Source organism: Acanthisitta chloris, unplaced genomic scaffold (assembly GCF_000695815.1).
Source record: "Acanthisitta chloris isolate BGI_N310 unplaced genomic scaffold, ASM69581v1 scaffold19382, whole genome shotgun sequence".
Taxonomy (NCBI): Eukaryota; Metazoa; Chordata; class Aves; order Passeriformes; family Acanthisittidae; genus Acanthisitta; species Acanthisitta chloris.
Window position 1 is genome coordinate 91,698 of NW_008660126.1, and position 20,328 is coordinate 112,025.

At 40.4% G+C, this 20,328-nt stretch overlaps 1 protein-coding gene across 1 annotated transcript in view; it reads left to right on the forward strand.

The window, feature by feature from the left end:
• FNDC3B (fibronectin type III domain containing 3B) overlaps window positions 1-20,328 on the forward strand; it is a gene marked incomplete at its 3' end in the record, with an annotated part of 118,097 nt that overhangs the window by 53,962 nt on the left and 43,807 nt on the right. Inside the window, exons 3-5 of the mRNA XM_009069710.1 lie at window positions 3,856-3,932; window positions 11,470-11,713; window positions 13,859-14,140. Of these exons, the coding sequence (XP_009067958.1) occupies window positions 3,856-3,932; window positions 11,470-11,713; window positions 13,859-14,140 (603 nt within the window). The remainder of the gene's footprint in view (window positions 1-3,855; window positions 3,933-11,469; window positions 11,714-13,858; window positions 14,141-20,328) is intronic.

The following is a 20,328-nucleotide window of genomic DNA, read 5'->3' on the forward strand; positions in this document are numbered from 1 at the left end:
AAAAATGTCCAGAAGAACTGTCAGTCTCTGTGTGACAGAAACATCCTCTTGGCAGGGCAAGTGGGAGACAGAGGTGGAAGCGTGTCCTGCTTTGATGTGCAGCTTCACCCAGTAAACCATGGCACGAGAAGGAATAGAATGATTCTTGTCATTTCTGTTAGACTAAACGTGCAGGGTTTTTTAGAAAGGTAACAGATTTGCAAAACCTTTTTGGTTATCTGAAATGTTCAAAATAATTAGCTTCCATGCTATCAGAGGAGTGACAGAGAGAGCATGTGGCTTGGAAGAGGAGGACAGGCCCTGACAAGGGTGTCAAGCTGTTAGTTAGCTCTGCCACAATACGTGACTGAGTTGATGCGTTTATTGTCTGTTAATTATTAACGTGTTAGAAATAGGAAAACTTTGTGGTCTGGCAGCTGGGGACAGGTGGGGTCTGTCACCTGCCTGGGCTACATGGTCTTGGGTGCCTCCAGCATGGTAGGTCCTCTGCTTTTCCTCTTATTTCAGAGGAAGGGGAATAATTTCCTTGCACTTGCAATTTAGATGGAGCCAGCCCCAGCACTCTGGGGCAGCCCTCCAGAAGCTGATGGAGATGTGCTGTATTCATGGTGAAGGAGCTCAGGGTGGAATTTGGCCTCTAGTTTTGTCGGCAGAGGTGGCCAAGCTCTTCTGGCTCAGTTTCATTAGGAACTCAGGAGACAGCCTCTGTTTGTTAACAGGTTCAAGCAGTACTAAAGCAAGTACTGTGTGCAGCATCTGTGTTGGAAGGGATGGACTTTTTCTCATTGGAAGTAAATTTTGTATTGAACCACGAGCTACAATTAAAACCTGCAAGGTTCCAGTTCCCCAGAGGACACGTTACTTACATCCATCCTGTGAATTCAAGCAGCTGAGGAACATCCTGCTCTAAATACCTGCCTTTTAAGAGTTTAGAAATACTTGAAATAACCAAAAATACTGAACCCCCCCCCCCCAAAAAAAACCCAAATCAAAAAGAAGGTATGCTTTTATTTTAGTGTTAATTAGGGAATGTTTTCCCTGTAAGAATAGTCTTTAATAATGGCTGGGACTCATTGTGCTGTGGAGATGGGTCTGCATTTTACTCACTACCGCTTGAAGTTGTTTTGATACCATTGATGAGAGGAATGCAATAATGTGTGCTAAAGTCATTTGGCTAACCCTGAAATCAAAGCACTGGAAACAAAATCTAGCTGCAAATCACCAGGCTGTCAGTCTTTTAAAACCTGTTATCCAAATGACTTTAACAGTTTGTTGGGTCATAGGCAAGGTTAAGACTCATCTTGCAGGGTGCACGTTTTGATGATAAAACACAATATTTATTTTTTTTTAATGGAGTGAAAGTGTTACAGTCAACAGTATAAGTGTGGGAGTTTATTTCTTCCTGCAAGTAGATCACTACTCCATATGAGCAGTTGGCACAAGGTTTGGAAGGACAGATATGAGGCATACCGAGCGAAGTGCTTCTTATTTGTTTTATAGTCTATCTGCTGTGTATGTAGAAACTCCAAAACTGTTCCATTTTTGAGTTTTATTTCCAAGTCAGAGTAGCTATTTTTGAGAGAGACTGACTAGGGCCAATACAAGTCTAAGTAGAGAGTTTTGTGAGGGGCTGACACAGGTTATATATTAAAGCTTCATTCTATTAAGCAACGTTTATGTGCAACATTTTAAATTACTGTCTACTTAAATGGTGAACTCAGGATTTTTTTATTTTATAAGGACAGTTTCTCTTGTGGTTTTTCAGGTGTGAGAAATCACTGACAAGGAATGTGTCACATTAACTGTTAACTATTCATTTGCCTGGTCTCAGGCATGTTCTGTCCTGAAGAGCTAAACAGCACTTGATAATCTAGTGTGGATTATATCCCCAGGAAAAGCATCATTGTGTGTTCACTGGTATCAGCTGTTACATATAGATACACTGTTCAGCTCACTGTGGAGTGAAACTTGGCAGTGTGTATAGACCAAATTAGATTCAGAGAGAAATAAACCCCCATATTCCTCAAAAGAAATTTGCAGAGATTTTTTTTTTTATAGGGAAACACATTTACTCAAATATTATTTCTGTAAAATTCCTTCTGAACCAGTTGTCACTTCATACTTTTGATGGATTTAAATAGAACCATTTAGGTGGCAGCTCCTTCCTAGTAATCACTTATTGCTCAGGCTGAAGTTTTTCCACTGACACTAAAATTGTTGGCTGTCTGGAGAGATAAACAGAGTGAAGGGTGAGGGGAATCTTATGAGCTGAGTAAGAAGGGGAAGTAATAACACCTTTTTTTTTTTCCCCTTTACTGAGGCTGTAGAATAGGTGAAGTTCTTTGCATAGTTAAGTATAGGGAAGTGTAGCAGAACCACACACCTAAAATGACTTCTTTAAATTTCAACTTCAGAGTTTCCATGTGCTTTATGCACTTGGTAACAAATTACCATATTTCAATTCTAGATGTGAGTAGTAAAATCTGTAGGTGCTGATTAGACTATAAATAACTGGATAGGGAAAACAAACCAAGATCAGAGGAGATAAAAATAACTTGGATGGATTCCTGTGTAACTTGGGTTTTGGGAGATAGCAAGTTCTGCTGATTGTACCATAAGCAGCCTGATGAGTATAAAAATGCAGATGGGTAGGGAATGACTCTGATAATTTAATGTGCACTGGTTTTGCTGATATCAGACAACAGACTGTGATTCACTTTGGGGATTTCATTAGATTTGTCTAAATTTTAAGAGCAGTCACTCCTACAAGCCATTACATCCCATCTGTGCCTGAAGTCCTTCATATGTTTTAGTGTTTAGCTTCCTTCCCTAGAACGTGATATGGTTTGGAGATGTTAGATGGCTTCTCCATCAGAGAAGGTGATAAAGTTACCTTTTGTGTTGTTAGTCAAAGCTAAAATTCAATTTGAAATGACAAGGAGCACAGTCTTGCCGAGCTCTTCTCAAGAGTTTGACCATGGGGTCAAATGGGCTAATTAACAAGTTAGTGTCAGCATTTTAATGTGTAATAAGGAAGGAATGAAATTAATTTTTCTTTCCAAGTAGTAAACTCTCATTGCAAACATCTGTTTGATGTTTTACTGACTGCCCTGTGTGATGTTAATGGCTGAATCAATGAGCAATTGAGAGAACTATTTCCATTTTATCTAGACACTTTCTTTTAGCTGTGAGGCTCCGTTTGCAAAAGCCCAGTGGTTATGGCACTTGCTTTGTTGTATTTGTACTCAGTGCCTCAAAATGGAACTTGCATGTTCAGGGCTGGATTTCAGAGTGGAAACCATAAGCTTCTTGCTTGTATAACCACATTCCAAGGTTAGTCTGAATAGCTGAGATAATGAATTTGGTCTTTGTGCATTCTTAAATAGATAGATAGTTTTTCACATATGTGATGATTTTTTTTTTTGCTACAATTGGACGCTTTCCTTGGGAGCTGCCTAATTCCAGGCTGCACAGTTTCTGCTTTGTTCCCTGCTCCTATGCCTTCGACAAGAATAACTTAACCAGATTTCAATATAGGAATTGTGGGCTGCTAAAGGACATATTGTGTTACTGCTTAATGCTGTATAAGTTGATCAGTGGGTAATATAAAGTCTATGTTCTAGCTGGTTTATGATGAAAATATTATTTCAGCAGAATATATGGTAAAGTCATTGAACAATGATCTTATTCTCAGAACGATGGCACAAGGCATTTTCCATATACCAGAAATTAGTGGAGCTGCTCATTTTGTTATTGCAGGTTTCAAAAAGAAAGCTATTTTTAGCCTTTTCTGAGCAATCATTCTGGTTTTTTTAACTGAAAAAAATTGATATCTTATTACTCTCTTTCTACTAGGACCAGCCGAGGTTCCCATGATGTCACCCAATGGATCCATTCCCCCTATTCATGTGCCTCCTGGTTATATCTCACAGGTATGTTTCTTGAAGAATTAAAATGGATATAAAAGCAATCCCAGTGATCCATATAGAGAAGTCTACTTGGTTGAAGTTTGATTAAAAAATATTAATGAAAATGGTAATAGACATTTTCATACTCGTCCTCTTTACTGACGGTACAACATGTTTGCACAAGTGACCACATGTGCACCATCATACACTGGTATGTGTGCTAGATTTGGGTTTTTAACACTGGCAAAAGCTCTGCATACAGATTGAGCCAATATGTGCAACTTCTCTCCCTTTGTGAGAGAGAGAGGGAGCTCCACGTTGTTGGGTGATGCCTTAATTTCTCGTGTGACAGTCAGAAGGGGTAGGAGACTTGTAGAAGTGAGAGGAGTTGCCACTGTAACTATAAAATATGCTGATGATCCTCAATATCTTCTCAGCAGAAATCCTGCAGCATACCAAGAACTGGGAGTTTTGGTGTCTTTTCAAGAATAAATGTGATTTATCTTATTAGTTATCTATTTGTGGAAAAAGCTTTTCACAAAGTTGTTAGGTTTTGGAACTCTTGAACAGCTACTGCTCTTCTGTGTTAATAACCACTTTGTTTCTGTTCCTTCCATCTTCTGTAAGGCTTAGACTCCTTCTGATGGTTGGAAGAAACAAAGGAAAAAGAAAAAAGAGTGATGTAAGGCAGAACAGCTGTGAACAATACAATGAAACCAATAATTTCACCCTTTGCATTGAGACCTCGACTGAAAGCTTCATTAAAAGTTTATAAAGTATTTCAAATATCCTTGATGAATAGCATAAGAACTTTTAATACATATATTTTGGCATCTAGTTCAGCAGAAAATAGATGATGTCCTGGAATCCCTTCCCAGGAAACATGTGAGCTTGTGTAATTCTGAAAAATTGTGGATGGCGTCATACTTAAATCCCACAAAATACTGCAATCACTCTGTGGTATTTTAACTTCTGAACAGAGTGAAAACATTCTTCAAGTGTGGGGGGAGTTGTTAGCCTAGGAGAGAGGGCAGGACAACAGGGTGGTCCTCTTGCTGCTCCTTGAGCATCCCAAGGAAGGTGTTTGGGGTATGTCTTGAGACAGCATTTGCTGTGCGATACTCATCATGGGCTCACCTAATTTAATAAACTGACCCATATCGTGCAAAGGGATTTTTTTCAAAGATTTATTCTTCCTTTGAAATAACTTTGACACCTTTTTATTATTAAAATGTTCATACTTCTCCACCTCTGTGCTGTGATAAATGGCTGTGGATAGTTGAAATGCTTTCCAAACCAGAGGGATGAAAGTCTTCCAGTTGTATCTCTGTCTGAGCTCAGTTCCTCTTTAATGCTTTTTGTGGGGCACCATAATAATTCCACTAAAGAAGTCTATAAGTAGTTTCTTAACCAAAAAAAAAACCCAACCAAAAACCCTCTTATGAAGTAATTTTTCCAAGGAGTTGGAAATATATTGTAAAGTTGTAAGGAAAAGCTCTGTATTTAGTGCTTTACAGCAGCAAAATGTGTGTTCTGCTGTGTGCCTCTTGCCTTTCAGACTGCTTTGTATTAAACAGCAGTTGAGAATCTCTAGTAATGAAGTGAGTTCTTGCTGTCTTAAATGTCTCTGCCTTATTTGCTCTTGCTTTATCTGTTGCCTCATAGTTAAAAACACTTATGATAAACAATTAGAACACTACTTAAAATGGTAAATGAGAGGCCATAAGGCAAATTAATGCACTCTGAGATATGAATCAAAATGTATTTGATTTTTGGTTTGATTTGTCCCTAAAGTATGCATCTAAGAGTGAAGTAGAACACACTATCGCTGTGGAGACATAACTATGCCTATTAAAAAATGGCATTAAATCTTTCTTTTTCCATTTTGTTACGCCAGGAGTGTTGGAGCTGTGAGTATTAGCCTTAAATATTGCATGAATTATCGAGTGATTGCAACCGTGGATTAACGTGGGGCTTCATTACGTCTTCAGTATTGGGAAAATGGTCAGTGACAAATAGGCAGGAGGATGTGTGCCCTGCAAGATCAGCCCTACTGGAAGCAGCACATAGTTAGATGCCATTTCTAGACCTCAAGGACCACAGTGATTGTGAATAGAAGCTGTTTTTGTTCATGTTAAGGAGGTGTTCCCAATGATGAAGCTTAGCCAGAGTGGGGAAAAAATCCAGGCATATAATAGAAGACAAATACACTCCACCACTGCAGGTCGTTCATGTTATGGTTTTGCTCCCAAAGACCAGTTCAGTACAGACATCTGGTTTGCATTTCAGCAGACAAACCTCTGTGCACCTCTGGCAGATGTGAACTATCAGGTCAGAGTTCATGTCCTGCAGTTCTCTGTGGGCCAAAGGTTAGTTAAATATGCCGGAGAGGAGAAATTCCTTGCCGTGCTCTTGGTGGACAATGTTGCTTCTGTAAAAGTTGGGTGTGGAAGTTGACCTGGTGGAGGAATCTGCATTAAATGTGTGTGATGTCAACAATTTAGCTGGCTTCAGCTGTTGCAGGAGCAGCTCCTATGACTTGTCAGGAGCCTGGCACAAGCTGTTAATACCCATTCCAGTTCTGAGCTGTGGACAGAGCTGCTTCCCTGCTGTGCAGGCTGGGAGTGCATTCTCTGCTGGGATGTCCACTGGAGGCTTCTTGCCATCAGGGTCTGTGGCCTGTTGCCTTCTCCTGGCTCCCAGAGCACTTAGCTCCTTGGCATCAGTGTAACCTGAAGATAAAAGATTTGGATATTAAGCTGTTAAATTTGGGGATATCCTCGTGGGTTGTTGTTTTTGCTTTTCATGTTATATATTTGGGAGGATGGAAGGAGGATTTGAAGTGTTCTGATGAGGACAACTAGAAAATTAGAAATATCAAAAAGCACAATCATGAGCTTGTTTGCTTAGGGCTATTGGCTGAGGACTGCTCTCTCAGAAATAAATCTGGAGCAATTCCAGTGGAGTTTGGAGATTACTTGTGTAGTTGGACATGAAAATTTGGCATGGAACTCCACTTTTGATTTTATTTACAGACTTGTTAATATGTGGTCTCTGCCACAGATATTTTAAGACTAAAGGACTGATTTACTGGTTGAAGCATGAGGTATGTGTAGTACTGATAAGCTTCCATTGGTCAGGAGGCAATGTTGGGGTCATGTGGTCTGAGCTGTGCAACTCGTGCCATGGTCCTGCAGTTCAATATCCCTGCATCAAGCATATGACATCTGACGGAATTAAAGCATAACTTGTAGAAAGAGTAATGTCTTGAAATGACATTTTAAATAGTAGAAAATCCATCATGTTCTTGGGAATCAGGATTTTGGTCTTAGGATGGAAGATGTACCCAAGAGAGGTCTCCTCCAAAAGCATGTTTGGCTAGCATTGTGTTTTAGACACAAACTCCTTGTTTTTGTATGGCTTACTGCTCCCAGGGCTTGTCTGGGCGCTTTATAGACTGCAGTCAGTCAAGGAATCCTTTAACAGGATGATCCTCATTAAAGGTTTGAACACAAGAAGGTTGTGCAGATCTCATACAGAACAAGCTATAAAGTGATGATCCTTTTAAGCTTATGAGTGTTGGTCCTGAAGATCTGTATCATTCTATATTTAAAATGCTCCAACATGTTTGCCAGCATTCTAGATGCTCATCTGTCTATTTTCCAGGTTGAAGGTATAGATTTAATATGGTGTTTGATTTAATACTGATGGATGCTAAAGATAGTGATGCAAACTTGCCAGGGCTGGCATGAACTTGGATTGGCATCCTTAAGAAATTAAGTGAATAAATAAAGGGTTGACACCCACGTTCCTTGGGGATGAGCTCATTCTGTACTATTTTCTGGTACAGATTGATTTATGAATGAAGTTTCAAATTAGTTTATGAAATTCCCAAAGTACTGGTTGTAGTCCACACAGTGGCCATGCTCCAGGTGTCCTTGCTGAATCTAGCGCAGTAAATTGAAATGAAATAGGAGTTGTTTGGCTTTTTTTGAAAGCAAGTGGAAAATACTTGCATAGTATCATATTAAACTCATCCAGTAAATGTGTGTTATAGAATGAGAGTGGTTGTGTTTCTTTAACTGCATCTCACAAAATGCAGGTATGGTTTACCTATGCCTGACTTTTTCCTGGGAGGGTAGGATTAAATTTCACTGGAGAAAAATGAGACAACATGGAGTAGTGATGTTCTTTGAATACGTGGATTATCTCTAGTTACTACAGTGATATCTTAGCTGTAAAACAAATAACATTTAGAATGGCATTCTCAAAATGTGGCAGCCAATGGGGGAGGCAATTTCATTGTGTATGAGTAATGTTAACCCAGACTGTCCTGAAAGATCATCATCTACCTCACATAGCAATTAAGCTCCCTAAAATATGGGAAAAAAACCCACACAGAACTATGCTATAATAGTATTGTTGTTGAGGCAGCACACCAGTTGCACCAGCAAAAGACAATTTACCTAGTAACTGTTTGAAAAGAACACAAAATAATGAAAGTTTATCCCTAGGTGCCAAATGACCAGAGATATTTGTTTTCTGTAAATATAAACTGCTAAAATTAGTAATAGCAATTACTTTTAATATTCTAGTTGCATCTAGAGACCTCAGCAGGGATTAGGGTTTCATTGCTTCTTGGCACTGAAGTAGAGACAGTTTAGCAGTGTGCTCCCTGATGAATTTATGATCTTTGTGACAAATGGTTTTAAGCAGATGCAAAGAATTACACTTTCCTTCTTTAAATAGCAAAGCTTGACTTCTCTGCGGAGTTACGCTATTTTCCTTAATGGATCAAAACTAATTTTCTCTATCTTTGGTGAATAGAGAGAGTGTTGCTCCCAGAATGGCACTACTACAATCTCTCCAGTGCAGGTTTTACAAATGAAGGGATATCTACAGCCCTGATAGCTACCTAATGCATATAATGCATAATAAATCCAATTGCCAATTCTTTGATTTGTTAAGGACAGAATAGCATGTTTTAAAGATGTGTGTGCAGCTTCAGAAATTTACACATATATCTGTAATTCTTAGCATAGAGAGAAAATGCCCTATAGGATAGGGAAATAATGTGTGTTTTGCAAGATCCCCTGTGTTTTTGTGTTCGTTTGTAATGCAAGCACATGGAATAGCAAGAATGCTCTCAGCATTCGTGGCCTGAGAGGAAACAAATAGAAGATATTAGTGTCTTGGCTTTTCAACTAAGGTAATTTGGAAGGCTGGCTCATCCTTTGTGTTGGACTAGATGGTCATTGTAGGTCCCTTCCAACAGAAATATTCTATTCTATCCCTGCATTTCTGGCTTTTCTCTCAGTACTGCTGATGTTTTATAGTTTCATGTAACAAGCTAATGTCATCAAAAAGGTCTCTGACAGGACTCTGCTATATAGATGATAGTTCAGGAAGCTGAATTTTATATGATTTTAAATATGGTTTGCATTATGTGCTGCTCAGGGTACAAATTTTCTGTCTAAATCCATTCCTTAACATATTCATCTCTCACTAGAGCTCAAAATACACATGTAGTGTTGTCTAGCTGCTCAGATAGGAGCTTGTACCTGCCTGGAAGGCTGCACTTGTCTTTGAGGCTAAAGCCACGACGAAAACTTCACATCAGGATGTAGGAACTTGCTGTCTGAATTAAATTAGAGCATGATCTAAGAGAGTTAAGTGTAGCATTTCTGTGCCCACTGCTAAGATAAGTAGTACTGCTTTTCAAATATGCTAAATGGAAGAAGATTTCTCCAGGTTTCAGAGTGCAGGTTTGAGACCTGGCACCAGGGTAAGAGATGCTGTGAAGGGGAGTAGAACCAGTTGCAGAGATGGAGGCCAGAAAATGCAGCACTTAAAAGGATGTGATAGTCTAAATCTCTGAGGCTCAGCTGTCTTTCGAGGTCTCTATGAAGACTTTGAAATTTAAAGCTAGCAGCTGACAAATTACTCACTGAAGTTGTAAATTTAGAGGGTAGGATCAAGTATGTTAAGCTAAACAATTACTATTCTGGTCACTCAGCAAGCAACACATTTTTTGAATGTGAAATATGAGTTACAAGTGAATGAATTAACTTTCTATAGAAAATAGCCTTCTGTAGGAGGCCAGCCAAGCCACAGAAATTGTCTGTGTCCGTGGTCACATCCCATAGCTAACAGGCATAAATTCATACAACCTAAGGGCACACATGGCCTGAGGAAGGGCTTGGGTCAGCTAATATTAGTTGAATTTTGCCCTGTGATACCTTGCTCAGCTGATGCCTGAGGCATGAGTTGATGTTTGCTGGAGCAGTTTTGCACAGGGCTTTGGGCATTGCCCCTTAGACAGGGCAGGTTTGTAGTGGCAGAGTCAGCAGAAACAGCCACATGCCCACACTGTTCCTTTGCTTCAGGGTACAGATTTTTCTTTTGTGATTCCGGGTAAAACACTGTGATGTGATGAGAGTCACTGGAGCATGGGGATCTGTAGCAGTGTCTCTTCTGCTGTTGCTGCTGGGGGGTGGATAACTCCAGTTGATGTTGGTGGCAATGAGCTGAGAGTGGCAGCATCTTGCAGCAGGTGTCTTTGATGTACATTCATTATCTCATACAACACATTCATCACAGATATTATTCCATCTGTGTGTCATCAGTCAGTTGAGAGAAAATTAGGTTTTTAACAACCTGTTTGTTGTATGAAACTAAATTATGCTGCCTTCATGTTTTTCTACCTCATGCATGTCAGCATACAGAATCAAAGGGACAGTAATTCTTCTTATGTGGTTGTATTTTTCAGTCTCAGAAATGGCAGAAGTTTTTTGAATGAGCTTCAAGAAAAGCTTGGCTCCTGCATCTGCACTGAAATTTGGCTGGTGGACTGTTCTCCAGAAATATAACTCTGGAAAAATTATAACCTGAAAAACATTTTTCAGCCTAAGCACATTTCCACCTTCCTACATCTGTTTTTACATGCTTTGGCTATGGTGTTAGGGGCCAAGTTATGCATATCACAGAGCTGATTTGCATGGATCTATAGACCAGCTCTGTAGCAGAAGCAAACCTTCTGCCCTATGGTTTGTCTTGAACAAATACCTGTTATGAACAGAGCAATTCTTTTGCAAACATTTTCAACATAGCAGGTTCCTGCAGAGTACATGTCTCTGTGCACACATGCAGCCTCGCTGCAGTAGCAGTGCCAGCTGCTTCCTGAGTGTTACTAACTCCATACTCAGAGTGCTCTCAAAAAACATGGTAGAAATGTTATGGGCAGAATACTCCCAATGAGTACTCTTATTTTGATTCTTTGTGTTCCCTTTTCAATTGTTTTCCTCCCTAAATGCAGGATATATATTTTGTCTCTTACCCACATAGTTATCACCAGCAGCAGAACAGCTCCCGGTGATTAGTGTGGCTATCTGAGTCTCCAGGAAAAGCCACATCACCACTGTGGTTATTTCTGCTGATATTAATTTTAGCCTAAGTACCAACCATTTTCCGATGGGAGAACAAACTGTCAACAGTGTTGTTTTAAAAATGTGCCTGGTTCAGATGCTGCATAATATGCTCATTTCCCTGCATTCCCTTCCAGGTGATAGAAGACAACACCGGCGTTCGGAGGGTGGTGGTTACCCCCCAGTCTCCAGAGTGTTATCCTCCCAGCTACCCTTCAGCCATCTCACCAACCCATCACTTACCTCCGTACCTGACACACCATCCCCATTTTATTCACAACTCTCATACAGCTTTTTATCCTCCTGTCACTGGACCTGGGGACATGCCACCACAGTTTTTCCCACAGCATCATCTTCCCCCGACAATATATGGAGAACAAGGTGAGCTGGAAGGAAGGTATTGGTATTTCATACCTGTGTTCAGCAAGTCTTAAGGGCTAGTGAAACCAAGAGGAGAAATGGAAAACTTGTACAGTGGTTTTGTCTACATGGATGGAGCTTCCTTTAATATCCGGAGCAGGGGGCTGTAGCCATCCAGAGTGTGGCAACACTGGACAATCCTACATTGCCACACTAGGTTACAGAGCCAAAATAAATTTTAACTTAATCTGTAAATATGGTGGGGAAAAAATTTCTCATCCCATGCTCCATACTAGAGACATTAGTCATGTTGCTCTTGCTGTGTCATGATGCAGCATTATACAGAAAACATAGAGAAAAAATGTGTCAGTCCTGGCTTGGGAATTATGATGGCTACAGAGGGCTGGATCCTGATATGGCTTGCTGCAGTCATTCCCAGTGGGAAAAGCCGGATACCGCGTCCTGTTGGCCCTAACGTGAATTCTGTCCCCCAGATGTGGTTTTCCAAGAATTAACAGGAATTTTTCTGTTTGTTATTCTAGTTGAGACTGTGCAGTAAGTCACTGCAAGGCATTGTCTGACACCAAAGGGTAGCATGGCAACCCTAATTAGGCCATGAGGAAGTAATTGCAAGAAAAGGAGTGAAAGGGGCATATTTCTCTCTGAACTATGCACTGCTGTGTCTCTGCCACCTTGGAGATAAGTCTTTGTGTAATCTGAAAGAGGGCATTAACCAAAAAAGTAATCTGCAAAGCTACTTGAGATGTTTAACATGAAAATCAGTTCAGGATTCATGGATTTACATTACTACTGAACTATCTGGACTTAAAACCCTTTCTGAAAGTTATGTTTAAATCATACTACTAGAAGTAAGGTTCTGCTGGAAAGAAAGGCAGAAAGAGAGGGGAAGGTATGTACAAATGTTACCCCTTGAATTTTCTGTTGCCCAGCAGACCTCATTTTCTGGTGAGGAATGGACCTTACAGCTGACTTTTAACTTCATTATACTGGGAGGTACCTGTCCACTGAAGTAATTGAAGTGGTGAACACTGTACTGATGAGTATTAATCCAGTTTCCCTTTGGATGTAGAATGGCTTATACACTAAATAAAAGTGACATTTATTTGTGGTATGCTGGTTTTAGGCAGCTAGTTGCTGCATCACATAACTAGATAAGGAAAGATGAAGGCCAAGATGCATTGAAATACCAAAGAAAGAAAATCTGGCTAGTTGAAGAAACAGTATACATGGCGATCTCAATTTACAAACAGGCTTTGAACAGCTGGTTAGGATGCTTGTTTTCTTCACAAGTTTGTACCATAATTTCTGAATGGACGTAGAAAAAGAGATGAGTATATCAAGTATCAATTATTTTGTTGCTAACAAAGACAAAACTGTTGGTTTGGACATTAATATGTTTAAACCTCACACTCAAAGTGGAGCAGAAGGAGGAGGCTTGAACTATAGAGAAAACCAGAAAATATTGATTCCTGCAAGCTGACCTGCCTTAGGTTAAATAGAGACATCCTTGCAGAGGGGAAGTGGGAGTTGTATTTCATGAAGTGTAGCTGAAGTGTGCATGTGATATTTGTGATAATTGTAAACCTTTTTTTGAGACTGTTTTACTTCCCAGAGCTTCCACTTCATCCTGCACTTCTCCTTAGGCAGCACAACTGACACCCTGGTAAAGTCTATTTATACTGGGAAATGAAATTGTATGTAATCAGGGGTGGCAGCTTGAAACCAGTGCCCCTCAGCTTGTTCTGTCCGGTCAGGCCCTGGGGAAGGAAATGCCAAATTGTGGTAAACTTAGGAAGACTTTTTCCTAAAGTTCAGTCTGCCTGGATTTTTCCCTTGAAGCATTTGTCCCTGAAACACAAAGACTGAAAAGAAGGGAAAAAACTATCACCCTAATTGCTGTATTTTGCACTCATCCAAAGAGTTATGAAATTCTATCGTCAGAGGAGCACAGTTAATATTAAAAAGATCATCATTCCCACAGAAAATTTTTTTAAAGGAAAAATAATTGGTTCATTGTAAATTCTCCAGGAACATCTGGAGTCATTTCATTTGAGCTGGTCAGTAATGTTGGTTTTCTGGAATAAAAAAAAAGGTGATTTTTTTTTTGTTGTTCTGAATTAATGTGGGTGAATTCTACTGTTTCAGAAATCATACCACTATATGGGATGTCCAGCTATATCACCAGGGAAGATCAGTACAGCAAACCACAGCACAAAAAACTCAAAGACAGGCAGATTGATCGCCAGAACCGTCTGAATAGTCCTCCTTCCTCCATCTACAAAAGCCATATAGGCACCTGCACAACAGTCTACAATGGTTATGCAAAGAGCCACAACGGAGCGAGCAGCGGAGCAGGGGCTCCGGCCGTCAAGAAACCAGAGCGCAGGGCAAGGAGCAGCCCAAAGTCAAATGAACAGGACCCACATGGTAAAGACAGCTTTATTTATTTTGAATTCCCTTTTATTGCGCCCTTCCAGCTTATGATCACCTCTGTATGGATCTAGTGGCCATGCCAAGAAACACTCCCACCCACGCATCATGGCAGTGTTGATGCAGTGTGAACTTAAATATATAAATGCTGAGCTTGCTGTTGTGTATTTGTTTTGTAAGGTGAACCCATTGCCTCCTCATCTTCTTGCATGACTACTCTCTTGGGAGATGTAGCATCACACTCTTTTTATCTGCTGTAAGGAGAAATGTGTATTATGGGCAAGGTCCTGGTTTTATTTTGCTTTTCATAGAAGCATCTTGGCCCTTTGCAAAAATCTCTACTGACAGTTGAGCTGTAACCAGAACCTGACTACTAGGTACCAGTGCTTTGCATCTCCTAGGTAAACTTAGTAAAGATAGTAGAAAGTTTAGAGATGATTGCTGAAAAAACAAATTTTGTTTATGTGACGGTTGAATGGAAGTACGATTAGTTGAAACTGAAGAAAATTGAAAAGAAATTGCTTAATGTTAATCATTGGAATTAGTGCTCAAATAAGCCTGGCTACTTTTGAAATAATTTCCTTCAGCATTTTCAGAGGCTTACCACTTAAAATTTAAAACTTTAGGTGAACAACCAAATGTTTTACTGTAATCAAACCTTATTTATCACAAGCCATTCTTCACATAGACAGGTCTACCTAAATTTAGCTTAGTAACTTGTTATAATCCCTTATACCTTTCAGCTTTTCTCTTCTCTGCCTGACTCTTTGCTGACTGGCACAGCTGCAGCTGTCTGAACAAACTTCTGTGTAGTAACCAAGCTCATATCCAGCATGTCCAGAATATTTATAATGTAACACACTCTGAATTCTCTTGTGTGAATTTATGCGTATAACATAGGTTTCCAGTCTCTGTCTATAGTGTATATTTATTTGGCCATGTACTTTTACTTGTGAGACATAACTGAAATGAATATTCATGAAAACTAAATCAATAGCCAGAGAGGAAAAAAATGCTGCTGGCATGGTAAGGAATGAGGATTTGCAGCCATGCTTGAGGGTTTTAGAATTAGCAAGGAGCTGTATTTGGGAATGCTATAATCCAAGAAAATGAATCACTGCATTAGACTTTCTAGTTATTTCTTGTCAATCAGCTTATGTGACCTTAGTATTCTTATTTATGTTTAGCTGTTTATCTGAGGTGGAATACATAAGATATTTGGGAGCACGTGTGGGAAAGACCTGGAATAAAGTATAGTCTTAACAGCCAAACTGCACAATGTAGCTTCAGAGAGTACTGGGTCAGCCAGGATGATCATGTCTAAAATAATCTAGATTTACTTTAAAAGCATCTTGTTTAAGTATTTCTTGCAACCTTTGTGTTTGTCTAATCTGTTGTCTTGGAGTAGTCTGCTGTGCTGCAGCTGAAGAGTGTGACTGCTCTTAAACACCAAGAAAATCAGATCAGTCAGGACTATATCACATCCATTCTCTCAGGCAGAGAGCACCATGAAACTGGGAACAGCAAGTGATGGAGTCCTCCCCCAAACTGTAGAAAAGTCCCTAACAGGAGGCTGTGCAAATAAGAATCTATTGGACCACCCTCCTGCCTTTAAAAGGAGGTTCTGCTTATGCTCCCAGAGATAGCAGCCAAAGTAGGAGTAGGAGATTTTTTTTCATATTAAAATTTTTAAAAAAAAGAGATACTGTGGACTCAAATGTGAGCTTTTTGGCCTCAAAGTGTATTGTTATAGTCATACATGTAAATCTATGCACCAGGTTTTACAGGAGGGTCACAGAGGTTTTGTAATGCCTCACCAAACAGCATCCTAAAATAAGTTCCCACTTTATATTTATAAGCTTGTAATCATACCTGCTGCCTTATATTTACCTTCTCTTTCTTCTTGACTTATTTGGGGATTTAGTGATCAATACATGACTAACCTGCCCATACAGGTAATTGGAGTAAGGGCACAGTTGCTAATTTTGATTTATGCTGCTAAGGTGACAGTGTGTGTGGAGTAGCCAAGAAAATGAATGTGTCAGAAGCAACAAGTAGCAAAGGGATTGAAACTTCAAGGTTTTGTGGATGTGTATCAGTTCAAGCATGCTAATAGTTAAGGATTGGATGGTGCTATGTGGCGGCTTCTGAAATTGCAGAATAGACTGGAAAAACAATTTTGGTACATATATATGTACAAAACCCCATAAAATATGTAGAGAATAAGTGTCTTTATTTAGAAAACCACTTAGCAAAAAAACTCTTCAGATGCAAGTAGGAATGTTTGAATTTGCAGTAAAACTTAGAGTAAGGTGAAGGAAAAGTGGGACTGAAGGGTTCATTTGCATTAATTTCTTCATTGAGATTGTGGTGTGTTTAGTAGCATATCGTGTCATAGCTGGTTGTGGGGTGTGTGTTTGTGCAGTGGAGCTGCCTTGCTTATTTTGAGTGTTAGGATGTGGGAACAATCCAGTGAGCCAGCTCCTGGCAAGGGAGGGACTTTAGGAGCCCTGGACACAGCTGGAGCAGACACTTGTACAACCGAAACTCTGGTTGCTGCAGAAAATAGAGTGTCTTGGAACATAGTGCTCCAGTGTGACAGGGATTGCTTTCCTTAGGGACTGGGCTGTTGGAAGCAAAGTGGTGGAAGCTGCCTCAGTGCTCAGAGTGTGGGTGGGAGCTCACCAGTGGCAGGTGAGCTCCAGGCACCCGCCCCCCCAGCCACTCCAAGCCGATGCTCTGAAAGGCAGCTTGAGTGTCTGCTTTAATTGGAAGAGGAATGTGATCTGCATAGTGATGTTTGTGACAGGGAAGTGGAAGATAGGAGTTTCTGTTCTTGGATCTGCTAACCCTGTGTTTAAGTAGTTGCTTGTCCTGTTCCTTGTTTCTTGATAGTTTCTTTGAGGGGTGTGTTGCTCCTTACCAAGCACTTCCGAGCAATCTCTGTTGTGACTGCTCTGAGGTTATTAGAGTACTGTGAGAATAATGAGAATAAGAGGGCTGGAGCACCTCTCCTGTGGAGACAGGCTGAGAGAGCTGGGCCTGCAGAAGGGAAGGCTTCAGGGAGACCTTCTAGCACCTTCCAGCTACCAAAGATGATATAAGAGAGCTGGAGAGGGACTTTTGATAAGGGCTTGGAAGAAAGGACAAGGTAGAATGGCTTCAAACTGACTGGGAGCACATTTAGATTAGATATTGGGCAGAAATTCTTCCCTGTGAGGGTGGTGAGGCACTGGCACAGATTGTCCAGAGAAGTTGTGGCTGCACCATCCCTAAAAGTGTTCAAGGACAGGTTGGGTGGGGCTTGGAGCAACCTGGGCTAGTGGAAGGGGTCCCTGCCCGTGGCAGGGAGCGGAACTAGGTGGTCTTTAATGTCCCTTCCAACCCAAATCGTTCTATGATCTTACGAATAATATTGAAGAAATTGTCCACTATACAGTGCAAGGGCAACACTGCCCTTTTCCCTGAAAAAGTGTGACATAAATCACAGAACATGAGATATTTGAGTTAACAAAGTCCTTTTCCATCCAAATATATACTCATTGCATGTATTATGCCCATAACATTTGAGTAAGTGCTCAAGAAAAATTCAGCCATGTATCAATAACTTAATGCCTCCTTCCAGTAGTGAAAGAACCAAAGTTTCCCCAAAAAGCTGATTCAGCAATGGAGGAAGAAGTGGGGTAATTGATCATCAATAGTACTGAAGTTAAGTAAATTACTCTGGAGTACTTTTGTTTAGTCACCTCTTCAATTGTGGCTCCAGCATGTGCTCCTCTTTCTCAGTCTGTGCTCTGTACAGTGTGATGGTACATTTAAAATACGTCAGTGCTTCTATAATGCACACTTATCCCAGACTGGTCCTATAACATAGCATCAGGACCTCTTTTTAGTAGGGAAATTACAGTTTTGAATTGGAATGTAAGTGCAGTTCTGGGCTTTTCCATTGACAGCATCATGTCATTATGTTGGGAGGTACACTTGTGAATAAAGATTTCTAGCTATGTTGAAAATAGGCCATTTTAAGGCAAAAAACAAGGCACTGATGGCTTGTATTTGTCTGAAAATTTGTTATTCTGAGTGTTCGTCATAGTAGGATGTTGGATGGTGTTTTGTATGGGCAGAAGGCTTAGAGGTATGATGTAGTGTTTCTGATTTAAAATCCACACTGTAGCTTTTCTGCAGAGCTGTGTTAGAAACTGAATGGGAGAGGAGGAGGGAGCAAGATTGGGTTTTTTGTGGGTTGTTGGGTTTTTTCATGGAGGAGTCTTGCCATGTAAAAGGAGCTGTAAGCGGAAATCCTGTCCCATTCATGCTGTCCTTTATGAATTTCAGTCTGAGTCACTTCCTTCTCATGCACTCAGTGGTTCACTCCTTGGTCATGTAGTGATCTGGTAGTTTGAGGAGTTTTGTGTGTGGCTTGAAGTACTGTGGGAACATAAGCAGTTTTGAGCGTTCTTACAATGCTTTTGCCTGTTTCCTAATGAAACATCTTTCTTTTTTTTTCTTCAAATGAGATAAAATCTTTTTACTTAATCCTCATTGAAGTTTGAAGAACCCAAAACTGAAACACTTGAAGTGGGTAAAAGTGGAAAGCAGGCACTGGATTGTTATGTGCATCCTGTGCAGGAGCTGGGTGGGTGCTGGGAGCTGTGTGCCAGAATAAACAGACCCAGCCTGGGCAGGGAGGCAGCTCCGGGGCGGTCGCATGTGCCTTTATGTAAAAGTTTCATAAAGGATTTTTTTTGGTGGTTATTTGAGAAGATTTGGCTATTCAGGGTCTGAACAGAGGCCCATCTAGCCCAGCAGTCTGTTTCCAGCAGTTGTGATGAAGATGCTGCTGAGGGGGAGCCTACAAGCCTGGCCCCATCCTGCTCACTGCTCCCAGCATCTAGACCTGCTGGGCATCACGGAGAGTTTAGTCCTGCCTGGTGCTCTGGGTGCCCACTTGTTGACCTGTTGCTTGTGGACTTGTCTAATTCAGGTTTAAAAAGCAGATGTGCTTTTCAGCTGCCCAAAGTGAGAAACACTTACTTGATGTCCACTTTACTGCTCTGAGCAGCTGGTTTCTTGCATGTGGTATTGATGAGCTTTATATGTGGAGAAGGGAGAAAAATGAATGATTTAATAGTTCAAAGAGTTGTAGTAGACTATAGATCATAAACTTTTGCAGTACCATTGTCATACATGTACAAACAGCTTAAAAACTCAGAGTTGTTGCCGTCCTATTGGAGGTGGAGGTTTTGCAAGTCTGATTCAGTGTACTGAAGCAGGCTCCCACTACTCCCAAAGGTCAAAACCATGGCTTTGAATTCCTGCCTGCATTGCTGATGGGCATTTCTCAGGAGATGTAGTGCCCACTTCTTTGAGGGGAATGTATTGGGAATACATGGAAAATTGGCTTAGCAAGAGAACTTTCTGACTATGGTGATTTCAATTTGAAAGCATTTTAAAACAAGTACTTATCTTGGCAAAGCAGAAGTTTTGAGGTGAAGAAGTGAATTGGACTGATAATGTCTAGCCTGGGCTAGCAGGAGCTGGTACTAGCAGGTATCCCTGAGCCATGTGGGACGTGCTTTGTGAGCTGCTGGTACACGATGCCGAGTGAATGACGTATGAAAAACCAGAGCTGAGGCATTCTTGATACAACCCTATCCTGTTTTCTCTGTCTCTTCTGTATAACCTTTAAATGTATTTAGGAAAAGTGAGGTTTTTCCTATTTCTGTTTAATTGTACCATATTTTTTATTAATCCCGAGCCTGTGAATTAAAGGGAAATTGAAGGAGCTGTGATTCAGTGCAGACAGGAACCAGGCGAAGTTCCTCTACTTACTCATTCTAGATCCTGTCAATTCTTTTCTATTTTGGTCCTGAATCCATTTTGCAAGTTTATGGGGTCATACATGTATCTGTGCCTGTATAACCTATACATTTAAAACCTTCAAAGAGTAGTTTCATCACTTTTGATCCATGTAATCAGAGAGGCTGAGAAACTCTATGGCAATATATGTAACTTCTATGTTCTTTTAGCCAGGAACTGATGATTTGGTACATAGTAATAAAAACCTTTGTTATACTATTGTAGAAATGTTCTGCAGACAAAACTTGTCCTAAGTTTTTTCTGCTGACATACAAAACATCCCTATATAAGTGCTTCCCTGGTGTCCCTAAATGTATTTGCTTCTA